The sequence below is a fragment of the Hordeum vulgare genome, chromosome 7H, assembly GCF_904849725.1.
Source record: "Hordeum vulgare subsp. vulgare chromosome 7H, MorexV3_pseudomolecules_assembly, whole genome shotgun sequence".
Classification (NCBI taxonomy): Eukaryota; Viridiplantae; Streptophyta; class Magnoliopsida; order Poales; family Poaceae; genus Hordeum; species Hordeum vulgare.
In genome coordinates this window covers 578,821,573-578,835,221 of record NC_058524.1, presented here as the reverse complement: position 1 = coordinate 578,835,221, position 13,649 = coordinate 578,821,573, and the positions used below count along the sequence as shown (strand labels likewise).

Sequence of the window (13,649 nt, the reverse complement as noted above, 5' to 3'; positions counted from 1 at the left end):
GCCCATGGCGTGCAACTTGTGCATCACTGGTGTATTTACCTATAGAAAAAAAGAAAAATAAATTGGTCGCTGACGCCGTCTCTCTCCCGACTGCCGCCGTTGCCCTTCACCCGGAGCGTCTGCTCCGTCGCGTGCACGCCCCAGCTTCGCCTGACGCCTTATCCGTCGCGACCCGACCCACTAGGAAAATCAGGAGGCCGCGACCCGCCGTACCATCAGTTTGCGGGTAAGCGGATGCGAACCCCAAAAAAGAAAACCCGCCTCCGAGCCACGTGTCACCAGTTGGAATAAAGTCGCGCCTGTCTCCTCCACCGCTCCTCCTCTCTCGCTTCGCCCCCCGCAAAAACCCTAGAGACCTCCCTCCTCGCCTCGCCTCGCCGCCGCCTCCACGCCCCTCTCGGTGAGCCGGTGAGCCCTCCCACCCCCGCCCCTACCCCGGCCTCCGCCCTACTCCTCGTTCCCCGCGCTCACCGGGCCCCGGAATTTCCACCCTCTTACCAGGGATTCCAAGCGCGATACATCTCCCAGGGAGGCCGCCGGGCGCGGAGGCGATGGTGGCCGAGCTGCGGCGCGACGACATGGCGGGGGAGGCGATGCCCGTCCGCGACGCCGTGGCCTTCCGGCTCGTCGAGCACGTGCTGCAGTCCGTGCGGATGGTGCGTCGTGGCTCCCAGCCCCCTTTCGCTCCCTGTATTTGCATTTTTATTTATATATATATCCGAGCGGCGCGAGACCGGCGATTCCCGCGGAGGCCGAGGAGCCGGGCTAGGGAGACGCTCGTTTTGTCGCCGGATCGTTAGCCTCTTACGTCTGCGTTTTAGCTAGTAAAATTAGCTGGTAGTATTACTTTGGACTCCAAATCCCCCATCTCAGTGTCGGTTGCAGTCGTGGACCCGAAATAACTTGACCACGCGACTTTAGAAACCGAAGCCAAAACCATACAGTCTCCTATCTTGTTGAAAAGCCCCTTCAATCGACAGTCCTATTGGGAAACCCCTCGGCCAACGAATGGTTTAGCACTTCATGTATGGTACCATACTAAAGCATGCCTTGAAACAGAAGCAGGGCATGATTTGCAAACTTCGGAGACGGTGTTGTAGATAATAATAACACAACTTCTTCATAATGACCAAATGTGAGAATCTTTTGAATATGACCAGCGTTCAATTCATTGGGATGCTTAATGTCCAATTTGATGGTGTTATGATACTGACTATTTAAAAAGTTTGGTTGGAATTGCTGTTGTTACTCTCTGGGAGTCAGGCACAAGTAAAAATCTAATTTGATATACAGCTTCCACCTTCTTCCTTGGGACTGCTCGGGCAAAGGCAGAGCATGTAATGATCGTAAAGGCATATCCTTCCTATGTGGAGAAGACATGGGGGTTCTGGGGCCTTCTGGAATTCTGGACCCCATGATATACCATGTTCACTTCAGTTGCATGTGTTGAAGTTGATTTGGGGAGCCAGGTGCTTGCGTCCATCCCTTACACATTCAGCCCATCCGTTGTGTACTATTGAGATTAAACACTTCAGTTGCGTGTGTTGAAGTTGATTTGGGGAGCCAGGTGCTTGCGTCCATCCCTTACACATTCAGCCCATCCGTTGTGTACTATTGAGATTAAACACTTCAGTTGCGTGTGTTGAAGTTGATTTGGGGAGCCAGGTGCTTGCGTCCATCCCTTACACATTCAGCCCATCCGTTGTGTACTATTGAGATTAAACACTTCAGTTGCGTGTGTTGAAGTTGATTTGGGGAGCCAGGTGCTTGCGTCCATCCCTTACACATTCAGCCCATCCGTTGTGTACTATTGAGATTAAACATAGTATATGCATTCGTTTATCATTTTATAGATAATGCATTTCTTCAGAATAATATCGAGACATCTAGTAATGGGTTCAAGTTTGAAAGTCAAGGCTGTTATTGAAGATGTGAGAGACTATGCCAGATGGATGTGCAGTGTGAGAGTTAGTATAATTGTAAGGTGATTATTTTCCTATGGATGCATTTTTTTGAATGCTAATTTGTGGGTTAGGCAGCAGGGCACATGTTATTTCTTCTATTCATACCTGAAAATCGCCAAGGAGCTTCCAGATGTTGCATGTTTCTGCCAGCGAACAAATAGACTTATTCAGCCTAAGGCATTACCCTTTTTTTGAGTGTACTTAATATTTCTGTAGATGTGCATTTTATGGAGGATTGGCATCAGTCCATAACCAACTCACTAGATAGAACCATACTTATGTTGTTTATGGGCATTCTGTGAAATTCTTTCCTGTTCTGACTCCTTATCAAATTTCTCCAATCTGACTTATTGCGGTATATATGCATTTTACCGAGAGTGACTGTCACATTCTATCAAGAGTGACTCTCATACCATACTCGCTGGAGATACAACCTAAAGTATTGTTGTTTATGGCTGATTTATGTTGAGTGAAAACCCGTTCCTGTCCTCACTCTGCTTATCGAGTAATTCACCCGCCAGCTTGATCCCATATAGAGGAGTCTATTCCGGTCATGGTTTTTGTTGTGTGGCATCAATCAACAATATATATCTCAAGAATGCCTTTTGAACCCTTGACACCCTTTGCCTTTTGATTCAGGAGCCGCTTCTAGTTAACCCATATGATCAGGAGCAATATGGTAAGATGTTAGATACTCTAGACACTAGCAAGAGAAAGAGTGCTGATGATGAGGCTTTGTATGTGGTAAGACATTGATCCTGTTAATCTATCCTATCATTTGTTGTACTTGACATCACTTCTGATAAAATGCACATATTGCCATTTTTCCAGACTTATTTGAAGGCATTGTCAGAAGCAGTATCCAAAATAGACATCATGTACCATCATTCACTTTTGAACAATGTAATCTCATATTGATTACTTACCTTACATCTTCATTTGGTTTGTCGAGTTACTTGAATCTCATCACTAAAAAACCTCCATTTCAGATATTTAGCGTCCGCATCTGGTACTTGCAAAGAGATACAATGGTTGCTTTATTGGACCTAATAACCAGATTGGTATTCTTCTAATTGCACTTGCATTTTTTCCTGCATGATCTGCTTGTGAGTGTCTGTAACTAATTGATTATTCGTCCATCCAGGCTGCAGTGGCAGATCAGTATCTCAGAGAATGTTTGCAGATGCTTGTGAACAACTTTACTCCGCCTATTATTGTTAAACACAACAATGAGGTGCCCCCATGGGCAGTCTCGAGGAAGAAGGAAATTTTTTCTCGTCTGTGCGAGAGTTTGAAAACGATCTCAGATACTGTACCCTTAGCACCAAGGATGTTAAGGGATATAATAGACAGGAGTATGCCGAAGTTATTCGATAACAAAGCTGTAAGTGTGAACTCTACAATATATTTTCTGTTATCATAGCCAGTTGAGTTCTCTGAGTCGCTTTTCCTAATTAGCCTGAATTAATGCTACTCAAACAACACACAAATGCTGAAAAGGGGTCTTGGTCTCCCCAGTTCACATTCTGGTTAACCATAAATCCTTGGATCCCACACACCTTCAACAACACTGCAGATTTTCTTGAATGTCAATGCCAACTTGCCATCATTTTATCTTCTGTATGTTTGTCTGATGGGCCTTATCTGTGTTGAAAGCTTCTTCTATGTCAAGTGATAGTTGGCATTTGACTCCCTTGCGTATCAGCTTTGTGTTGACAATTTATGCTTCCTGATCTTTTCACTTGTGTGCTGAAAATTTAGCCGACAACTTTTGTTCATAATTCATAGAGCATCATTTCTTACTTTCTGGTAATGCCTTTTGCAGAAGATGATCTCGTTTGTCGAGTGCATGTTGGGACTAGATACTGACAGAATGGGGGATCTTATCGGAGCTATTTTGCTGGCCAAAGTTGTTGATCTTATTACAGAATTGGATGTATGCTCCCTTTTTTCACTGCTAGTCTACCCTGCAAGGTCTCAACTGATTCTTGACCTCATTAGTTGATTGGTGGACTTTACAGGTTAATATAACCTGGGAAGATATTCTTCAAGAGGAACATAACAAAGGTATATTTGAAATGGAGCTTGAAGATTTGGATGGTGATGAGGATGGGGATGGCTTTGGACAAGCAGGAACAAAGGTTGGGTGCTATACTTAAAATTTCTGCCTAACTAACCGAGTAGTTTTTATACAAAAGTTGCCAACTCAAACTCTGATTTTGTTCTTTAGGTCCTTTTTGGAGGAAATGCATGTGCCGAAAAGCTTGATGGTTTAATGGTTGTTGTATGCGAGCACCTTAAGTCATTAGATCGTCAGTGCCTATATAAGGTGAGTACGTGCTTATGCAGTTTATCCAGGTCTTTGCAGAAAAAAAATCGTTGTCATATTTTAGCATCCCTAACTTAATTCTTCCACTCGCTCCAGTTCACGAGTAAGTGACTTTTTGGACATATCTTCAGCCAAACTTTTGAAGATTTGACCGCCAACATTGTTTTAAATACGTTGGATGCATGAAAACCATATGTATATATTTCTCTTGAGAAAGTAGCTCTAAAATATTGTAGTTTTATAGGGCCCTATGCATACACTCTAGTAGAAATTAGTTGTCACTGCTCAAAAAAGAAATTAGTTGTCATAACTAAATCTTGAAGACCGTGTCAATGTCCAAAACACCATCCTTTTTGGGGACTTGAGGGAGTAATGAATAAGGAAATGTAACTGTCGAATCTGAATGTTAGTTTTTTTTTGTTGCCATTTCTCATGTTCGTTTTTGAACTGGGCAGGAATTTGTCATTCTGAAAACTATATTTCGAGCATCTCTGCTGAGAGTGCACAGATCAAAATTTGCCCAGGTCAGGATTCACTGTTATTTGTTGTTGTGATGTTTTCTCAATTGCTTATCGCTTCACCTTCCCTTTAATTTGACTCTGCGTGTCGTTCTTTGCAGTTTATCATGTTCTATGCCTGCTCACTGGATCCTTTAATCCTTGGTGAAGAGTTTGCTCTTTTTCTTACTGACATTGTTAAGAATAAGGAAGAGGATCCAATTTCAAGGTATGTCTTAGCACGTGAGGCATTGATCGTATGCACATCACTTCTATTTATGTGTCATGTGTTATTAGCTGCGGCCTGCGATCACAACTTGCTTCACATACTGTGATAGTTTGTAGAATCTTTGGTTTGTTGCCACACTTTGCTTTACTCATGTTTGGCAAGATTGATAATCTTGTGACTGGTGTTTGCATTGTGACAACAGTTGCAGCGATCCACACTTTCTTGGATCTTTCAACCACCTGTCATAGACACATCTTTTTGTTAACTTGTCACAAATTTCAAAAAGTGTTTACACAGAACATTCATGCATACACCCCTCATATTTTCTCTGGCTGCAGTCAGTATTCTATTCTGTTATGATTCACATTTATAGCTTAAACTTTTGTACAGGTTGAAGAAAAACTAATTACCACTTGTGTTTTGAAGTGCAGAATGTCTGCGGTTTCATATGTTGGAAGCTATTTGTCTCGGGCAAGGTTTATTCCTGCCAATACGGTTGTTACTATACTCAAAAAGTGGGTACCCTCTAGAAATTCATCTATTTACAGCTTGCCTGATGTTTGTTCTGAGATCTGAAGGTATCTTTATTCGCTTTACACAGATTAGTGGATTGGTGTGTTGGCTATTGTGACTATCAGAGCGGCAGAGACGCCACAGCCATTCCAAACCATCAGTTATTTTACGCGACTTGCCAGGTTAGTTATAACCATTGTGGTCCTTTTGTGACAGAGGGGGGGGGGGGGGGGGGGGGTATTTCCAGTTACTGGGCCAAATCCGTCTAGTAAAATTTGCATGGTACATACATTTAGTACTAGTAATGCTTTTCTAGTTTTCCCATCGTATTCTCTCTAAGCACTTTTTTCCTTTTCTCTTAATACGCAGGCTGTGATGTATGTCCTTTGCTTTCGCTTGAGGTCTATTATGGATTATCCAAATCTTAAATCAGATCTGTTCCACATGCCTTTTGGGTTTCTGTTTCGCCACCGACTGGAACCTCTAAAGGTTTGTATGGCATGCACTCTCTGCCTCCTTCAATAGTATACCCTCTTTACGTATCTCCATGAGTGGCTGCATCTTGATGTTTGGAGTCATTAACTGGCAGTACTATGCTATTTTAGCAATTCTCACTGTCTTTTGACAATCCTAGGTGTGCTTGCCTTCGATAGTAAACGAGTTTCTGAGACAGGCCAAGGATGCCGGATTGGTTGCTGCATTTGTGGATCCAGCATCTGAAGATGCAATTGAATCTGATTTGTCCAGGACTTTTGGAGGAATCGATAGACTTGACATGTTCTTCCCATTTGATCCTTACCTGCTAAAAGAATCTGACAGGTTTGCACTATTTTTTTAGAACTTTTGAAGCCTACTACAAGCAGCAATTAACCAACTGCTCTTTGCATTGTTTGTGCTATGTGGGTGGGAATGTCTAGCAAGCCATGTCATTGTTGGACTTCTCTTAGGTTTCAGAATTATACTTTGACAAAACTGTTTGGATTTTAGTTTCTGTTATATGTATCTGGAGAACAGTCTAGCCCTCCGTAAACTAATATAAGAGCGTTTAGATCACTATCTTAGTTATCTAAACACTCTTATATTAATTTACAGAGGGAGTACTTGTTATACTCAATTTTGCTCCACTTGTGCCTGCAGATATATCCGTCCGAATTTTGAGTTCTGGTCCATGGTCAAGACAACGTATAGCGACGACACCGACGACGATGACGACGAGCTCGAGGGCCTTGACGCCCCTGAGATGAACGTGGGCAGCTTGGATGATCATGTTGAGATAGATATCAACAGTGACGATGACGACTTGGAGTACTCGATGAACAAGATGTCTATAACCCCGCACCACTCTTTCTTCCACCAGATGGCCATGGACAGCGACGGCGGCCTTAGCATGCCCGCGAGGATCAGACCTTCGACGAGCCCTCCGTCGCGGTGGGCCATGTCAGGAGGATCACCATAGATGGAAGAAACAGCTGGATACTTGGCGCTGTACAAGGAGGTATGACTGTCAAACTGACATGGGGAGCGTAGTTTGTAGTGGGGTCAAGCAACCCATTCCTTTGCAGTGTATTCAGCCCAAGTAGTTTGAAATTTTTGGGTTGAAAGTGTGAAGTACAGATGCTGTTAGAAAACGTAGTTGAGTGGTTGTAAGATTATATGTATACTGCCACTAGGCTTGTATCAGTAAGACAATCATGTTTTGATCTTGAACGGTCTATCAACAGTTTCTCACTGGAACAGCATCGGCATGAGTAGTGATATATCCTGTTGTATTTTCTAAATTCTCTAAATGTAAGGCTTTAGAGATTTCAATACGGACTACATACGGATACATATTTTGGAGTGTAGATTATCTTATTGATATAAGAGTGTAGGTTGTGTGGCCTGTTTCCTTTGCCGACAGTACTCACCACCTGTCGCCGCCATCTTATTGACTTTGAACAATATAAAATTATTCAGAAGCTTGATGATGCCAAGTGCTTTCTTCATTGGATCAACGAGCATGGATTTGTCAAGATTTTCATTTGCAAGGAAAGGAACCATAAACACGCAATCAATTCGTAAAGTAATAGGTGTGTGAAAGGAAATACTGATACAGTCCAGCTAGTTGCTGGAATTTTATCTATTTTCGACCAGCCAAATAATAATTTCAGAAATTCCTAATAAATCCTAGAGGTCCACGCAGTCCATTCGTGCAAGGCAGTAGGTGAAAAAGTTTAGTTCCACATTGCTAGCTTAGTGGGAGTTGGACCTCCTTATAAGGGAGGATGTTTCTCTTGCGCCTGTAAAAGGAGGTCGCTCCTCTTCAAAGAGACACATCAGAACTTTCTCTCGCCACCGGTTCCATTCTCTTTTATGCCGAATGATTTTGCTGCTTCCATGAGACCTCCTACGTTTGAGGGTATCCACTATAAAGACCTCCTGTGTTTGAGGGTTTCCACTATAAGAGGTGGCGCGTGAGAGCCGTTCTATGATTTCAAACCATGAACTGCTATAATGCCACTTTTGGCAAACCTGAAGAAGATTATGATGCTCAACAGGAACTCAGGATGTAAATGGCACTGGGACCCACTAGTCCCACATATGCCATCCATCAAAAAAAATTTAAATGGCTTTCATGGACATTCAAAAAAAATTAACTGGCATAAATGGATTGACCAGAAAAGCCCATGTAATCACGATAGTCTGCATCTTTCGCATCGCACCGCACCAGAGCCTTGTGTGGATGCTCCCTCCCCAATCCCAACGATGAACACTTCGGCACCTGCTCTCCCGCCTTCTCCTCTTCTGCTCCCAGGTATGCACAGACCTCACCTTCTCCTCCCTTCCTCTCCCTAGCAGCCAGCCTCTCCCCCGCGACGAACCCTAGCCATTCAGCCACGGCGACGGATCCCTTGGGCCTGGCCTTGGGTAGGTGGATCCACGAGGCTGAGGCGGGGAAATGGATGGCACGGTGGTGTTGGACGTTGTCGACAGACCTCAATCCGCGGAGACCCGGCGCTGGAGCGAGGCCGCGAGGTGCAGAGGAAGCGACGACGCTTGGGGCAGGACGGGATCAGGGGTGGGGTTGAGGTCTGGCCCTGTGGTGCTGTGACGACGACACAAGAGAGATGCCGGCCCTCTGGTGTCGTCTGCTGTGGTGCTGGCGACATAAGAAGAACGGCGGACTGGCTAAGGCTTTGCCAATGCACTTTGTATTGTACCTTATTAATCAGCAAGTTGCTAGCTGTTTGTTTCTTCCCCGCTCATGCTTTTCCTGTGATATTTTGGGAAATTTAGAAAGACCAAACAGGATGGCTAGAGATTTGTACGGGAACACAATACTCGGCTGTACCGCGTTTGGTTTTGACTATGCGCAAGTGGCAAGAGAGATGACTGCGATTTTCCCGATGCTTTAATGTGCTACACATCCAAGAGTTGCTATGTACTCCACTAAATGATCTCATGAGCTACTGATTAGGCATGTACTGGTTGCACTATATATAGTTTGCTTTGTAAATATATGGCACTATGTGGACACCACATACGTCACAAAAAAATAACTGGACACCACATAATCCCGCATAAAGAGTAGTGGTCATAGCTGGCAACTCCTATAATGTCCAACAAGCCATCCATTTACATCCCTAACAGGAACAAGCTTTTTAGAAAATGGATACCCTGTTTAAGGCTGCTCTCTTGAGTGTTCTTGGTGAGAACATAGTTGATGCTTATGCGTCAATTGATAATGAAAAAGATATGTGGGATGCACTCGAGGCCAAGTTTGGGGTCTCGGATGCTGACACTAAGTTGTACATCATGGAACAATTCTATGACTACAGGATGACTGAAGAGCGCTCCGTGGTTGAGCAAGCTCACGAGATACAATCATTTGCTAGATAACTTGAGCACTTCAATTGTATGCTACCAGACAAGTTTGTTGCCGGAGGCATCATCACTAAGCTTCCTCCGTCGTGGAGGAACTTTGCTACCTTACTGAAGCATAAGAGGCAGGAGTTTTCCGTTCCGGATCTCATTGGTACTCTTTATGTGGAAGAAAAGGCGAGAGAAAAAGATACACGTGCTCGAGGTATTGAGGGAGGATCTAGTGCCTACAGAAGAAAATGTTCCAGCCCCACAATTTCAAGAACAAGGGCAAGTTTGATGGTAAGGGAAAGTTTGATGGGAAGAATAAGGCTTCGCAACACACCAACTTCAAGAAGAAGACTGACAAAAGAAAGGTGTTTGTCATGTTTGCGGAGATCCTGATCATTGGGCACTTAGCTGCCCTAACCGTTATGGCAAGCGTCAACATGGAAAAGGCGGTAAGACCACTAATGTTGTCATTGGTGACACTGACGTGAAGGATGCTGGGTATGGTATATTTCCCACTAATCTTTCAGTATATCATTTCCCCGATTGGTTGATTGACACGGGTGCTAATGTGCATGTATGAAGTGATATTTCCATGTTTTCGTCTTATCAAACCGCAGGGACTTCCACCATGCTGATGGGCAACGGTTCAAGTGCTTCTGTTCATGGTGTTGGCACGATCGATCTAAAGTTTACTTCGGGGAAGATCATGCGGCTGAAGAACGTGCATTATGTCCCCTCCGTCAATAAAAATCTTGTTAGCGGATCTCTTCTATGTAGAGATGGCTACAAGCTTGTCTTTGAGTCGAATAAATTTGTAATATCCAAGTATGGAACTTTTGTTGGTAAAGGTTATGAGTCAGGAGGCCTGTTCTGTTTATCCTTGGCAGATGTTTGTAATAAATTTGTCAATCATGTTTGCAACAACAGTGAATCAAATGTGTGGCGTTCGCGTCTCAGTCATGATAATTTTGGTTGCATGTGGCGACTAGCCAAATTGAACTTAATCCCTAGTTTCATCACTTTCAAGGGATCTAATTGTCAAGTTTGTGTGCAAGCCAAGCAACCTTGTTAGTCTCAGACGACTGCCGAAACGAGAAGTCTTGCACCACTAGAGCTCATACATTCAGATCTATGTGATATGAATGGTATTTTGACTAAAGGTGGAAAGAAATATTTCATGACGTTAATTGATGACTCCACTAGATACTGCCAAGTGTATCTTCTGAAATCTAAGGATGAGGCTTTGAACTATTTCAAGATCTATAAAGATGAAGCGGAAAACCAACTTGATCGAAAGATCAAGAGGCTTAGGTCTGATCGTGGTGGAGAGTATTTCTCAAATGAATTTGATTCTTTCTGTGCGGAACATGGTATAATCCATGAGATGACGCCTCCCTGTTCACCTCAGTCGAATGGGGTAGCCGAAAGAAAGAATCGTACTCTAACTAATTTGGTTAACGCGATGTTAGACACATCGGGTCTCTCCAAGGCATGGTGGGGGGGGGGGGCGATATTGATTGCATGTCATGTCCTAAACCGAGTTCCCACAAAGAACAAAGAGATAACTCCATTCGAGGAATGGGAGAAGAAAAGGTTAAAACTCTCTTATGTACGAACATGGGGTTGTTTGGCAAAAGTCAATGTGCCAATTCCGAAGAAGCGCAAGCTAGGACCAAAAACTGTAGATTGTGTTTACCTGGGATATGCTTTTCATTGTATTGGATATAGATTCTTGGTTGTAAAATCGGAGGTATCTCACATGCATGTCGATACAATCATGGAGTCGAATGATGCGACTTTCTTCGAAGATATCTTTCCCATGAAGGATATGGCTACCTCATCTAATCAGGAGATGCCTAATTCATCGAATCATGAATTAGTTACAATTACTTAACCTACCTCTTCGATGGACCACTTTGAAAATTCTGTGGAGGAGAACAATGAAGTTCCTACCAGGAGCAAGAGATAGAGGACTGCAAAGTCCTTTGGTGATGATTTTCTTGTGTATCTCATAGATGACACTCCCAGTTCTATTTCAGAGGCCTATGCATCTGAAGATGATGACTACTGGAAGGAAGCGGTTTGTAGTGAGATGGATTCCATCTTGGTAAATGAAACTTGGAAGATTACTGATCGTCCTTATGGGTGCAAACCTATAGGATGCAAATGGGTATTGAAGAAGAACCTTAGGCCTGACGGTACTATCGATAAGTACAAAGCACAACTCATGGCTAAGGGTTATACCCAAAAGGAAGGTGAAGACTTCTTTGATACTTACTCACCTGTGGCTCGACTGACCACTATTCGAGTACTACTTTCACTAGCCGCCTCACATGGTCTTCTTGTTCATCAAATGGATGTTAAGACTGCTTTCCTAAATGGAGAGTTGGATGAGGAAATTTACATGGAACAACCAGATGGGTTTGTAGTAGATGGTCAAGAAGGAAAAGTGTGCAAGTTGTCGAAGTCCTGATATGGACTTAAACAAGCACCCTAACAGTGGCATGAGAAGTTTGAAAGAACTTTAACAACTACATGCTTTGTTGTAAATGAAGCTGATAAATGTGGTACTATCGCCATGATGGGGGAGAGGGAGTTATCCTTTGCTTGTATTTGATGACATACTGATTTTCGAAACAAATCTGAATGTTATTAAGGAGGTCAAGAATTGCTTATCTCACTATTTTGGGATTAAGGATTTAGGAGTGGCTGATGTCATTCTGAACATCAAGTTGTTGAGAGACGGTGATGGTGGGATTACATTGCTTCAATCTCACGATGTGGAAAATATCTTGAGTCGCTTTGGATATAGTGACTGCAAGCCCTCTCCAACACCATATGATGTCAGCATGCTGCTTCGAAAGAATCGAAGAATTGCTAGAGATCAATTGAAATACTCTCAGATTATTGGCTCGCTTGTGTACTTAGCCAGTGCTACAAGACGTGACATCTCTTTTGCTGTTAGCAAACCGAGTCGGGTTGTCTCAAAACCAGGAGATGTGCGTTGGAAAGCTCTAGAGAGAGTTTTGCGTTATTTGAAAGGCACTGCAAATTATGGAATTCACTATACTAGACACCCAAAGGTGCTTGAAGGGTATAGTGATCCAAACTGGATCTCTGATGTTGATGAGATAAAGGCCACGAGCGGATATGTATTCACTCATGGAGGTGGCACTGTTTCTTGGAAGTCTTGCAAGAAAACGAGCTTAACAAGGTCAACAATGCGGAAGCAGAACTCACATCACTAGATACAACTACGGTCGAAGCAGATTGGCTTCGCCGGTTCTTGAATGACTTGCCGATTGTTGAGAAACCTGTACCGAGTATCCTTATGAACTGCGACAATCAAACTGTGATCACGAAAGTAAGCAGCTCAAAGGATAACATGAAGTCATCAAGACACATTGAGAGAAGGTTAAAATCTGTTAGGAAAATGAGAAACTCCGGAGTTATGCAATTGATTATATCCAAACATCTAAAAATCTGGAAGATCCTTTTACTAAGGGTCTATCAGGTAATGTGATAGATAATGCATTGAAGGAGATGGGTATGAGACCCACAATATGAGTTGTTCACATTAGTAACCTATTCTTTGTGATCGGAGATCCCGTGAATTAGATGTGGAAGATAAACTGTTGGTCAACTGAGAGGAAAATATCCTTATCATTGATAATACCACTCCATGAAGATGCAATACTTTCCTAAACTGCATGGCAGGTTGATATACATCTTAATATGTTCCAAGTGGCTTTTTTGAAGCAGAGATGTTGTCTTGCAGAACATCTTTTGAAGAACACACCTATATGAGTCTGATGGTTAACGTTGCAATCTATGAGAGTAGGGTGCTCTCTAGTAAACTCATGAAAGGTCTCGGAGTATGACACATAAGCTGCACCCGCGGGGAAGTCCCACGGTAGCCTAGTATCGGTCAAGGCCTAGTCTACTGTTCAAGTTGCTTACTAGTGTAGCATAGAGTTCTAGGTGGAAGTTCAACTTAACAGTCTCCACTACAGTATTGGTATGTAAAACAATGTTTTGGAACCAAAGGCAAATCTTGTGTGCCTATGGGATCTGGTGGGGGATTGTTGGAATTTTATCTATTTTGGGCCAGCCCAATAATAATTTCAGAAATTCCTAATAAATCCTAGAGGCCCGCGCAGCCCATTCGTGCAAGGCAAGAGGTGGAAAAGTTTAGTCCCACATTGCTAGTTTAGTGGGAGTTGGACATCCTTATAAGGGAGGATATTTCCACACATGTATGAGCT

The 13,649-nt window shown here is 43.2% G+C and overlaps 1 protein-coding gene across 1 annotated transcript; it reads left to right on the top strand.

The window, feature by feature from the left end:
• Window positions 1–321: 321 nt before the first annotated feature.
• Window positions 322–7,266, top strand: LOC123413502 (RNA polymerase I-specific transcription initiation factor RRN3). The gene is made up of 16 exons (XM_045106436.1): window positions 322–408; window positions 502–656; window positions 2,604–2,708; window positions 2,796–2,867; window positions 2,954–3,025; window positions 3,109–3,348; window positions 3,790–3,900; window positions 3,986–4,105; window positions 4,195–4,293; window positions 4,749–4,817; window positions 4,913–5,019; window positions 5,451–5,534; window positions 5,621–5,714; window positions 5,902–6,021; window positions 6,167–6,351; window positions 6,670–7,266. Exons 2-16 carry the CDS (start codon window positions 552–554, stop codon window positions 6,986–6,988), a joined length of 1,902 nt encoding a protein of 633 aa, XP_044962371.1. The 5' UTR covers window positions 322–408; window positions 502–551; the 3' UTR covers window positions 6,989–7,266.
• The last annotated feature ends 6,383 nt before the right edge of the window (window positions 7,267–13,649 follow it).

Excerpts from the sequence above, each read along its gene's own strand:
- LOC123413502 (XM_045106436.1), top strand. The coding sequence starts at position 552 with ATGGTGGCCGAGCTGCGGCGCGACGACATGGCGGGGGAGGCGATGCCC. Across the intron at positions 3,901-3,985 it reads ATCTTATTACAGAATTGGAT|GTTAATATAACCTGGGAAGA; the intron begins GTATGCTCCCTT and ends TGGACTTTACAG. Across the intron at positions 5,535-5,620 it reads GTTGTTACTATACTCAAAAA|ATTAGTGGATTGGTGTGTTG; the intron begins GTGGGTACCCTC and ends CGCTTTACACAG.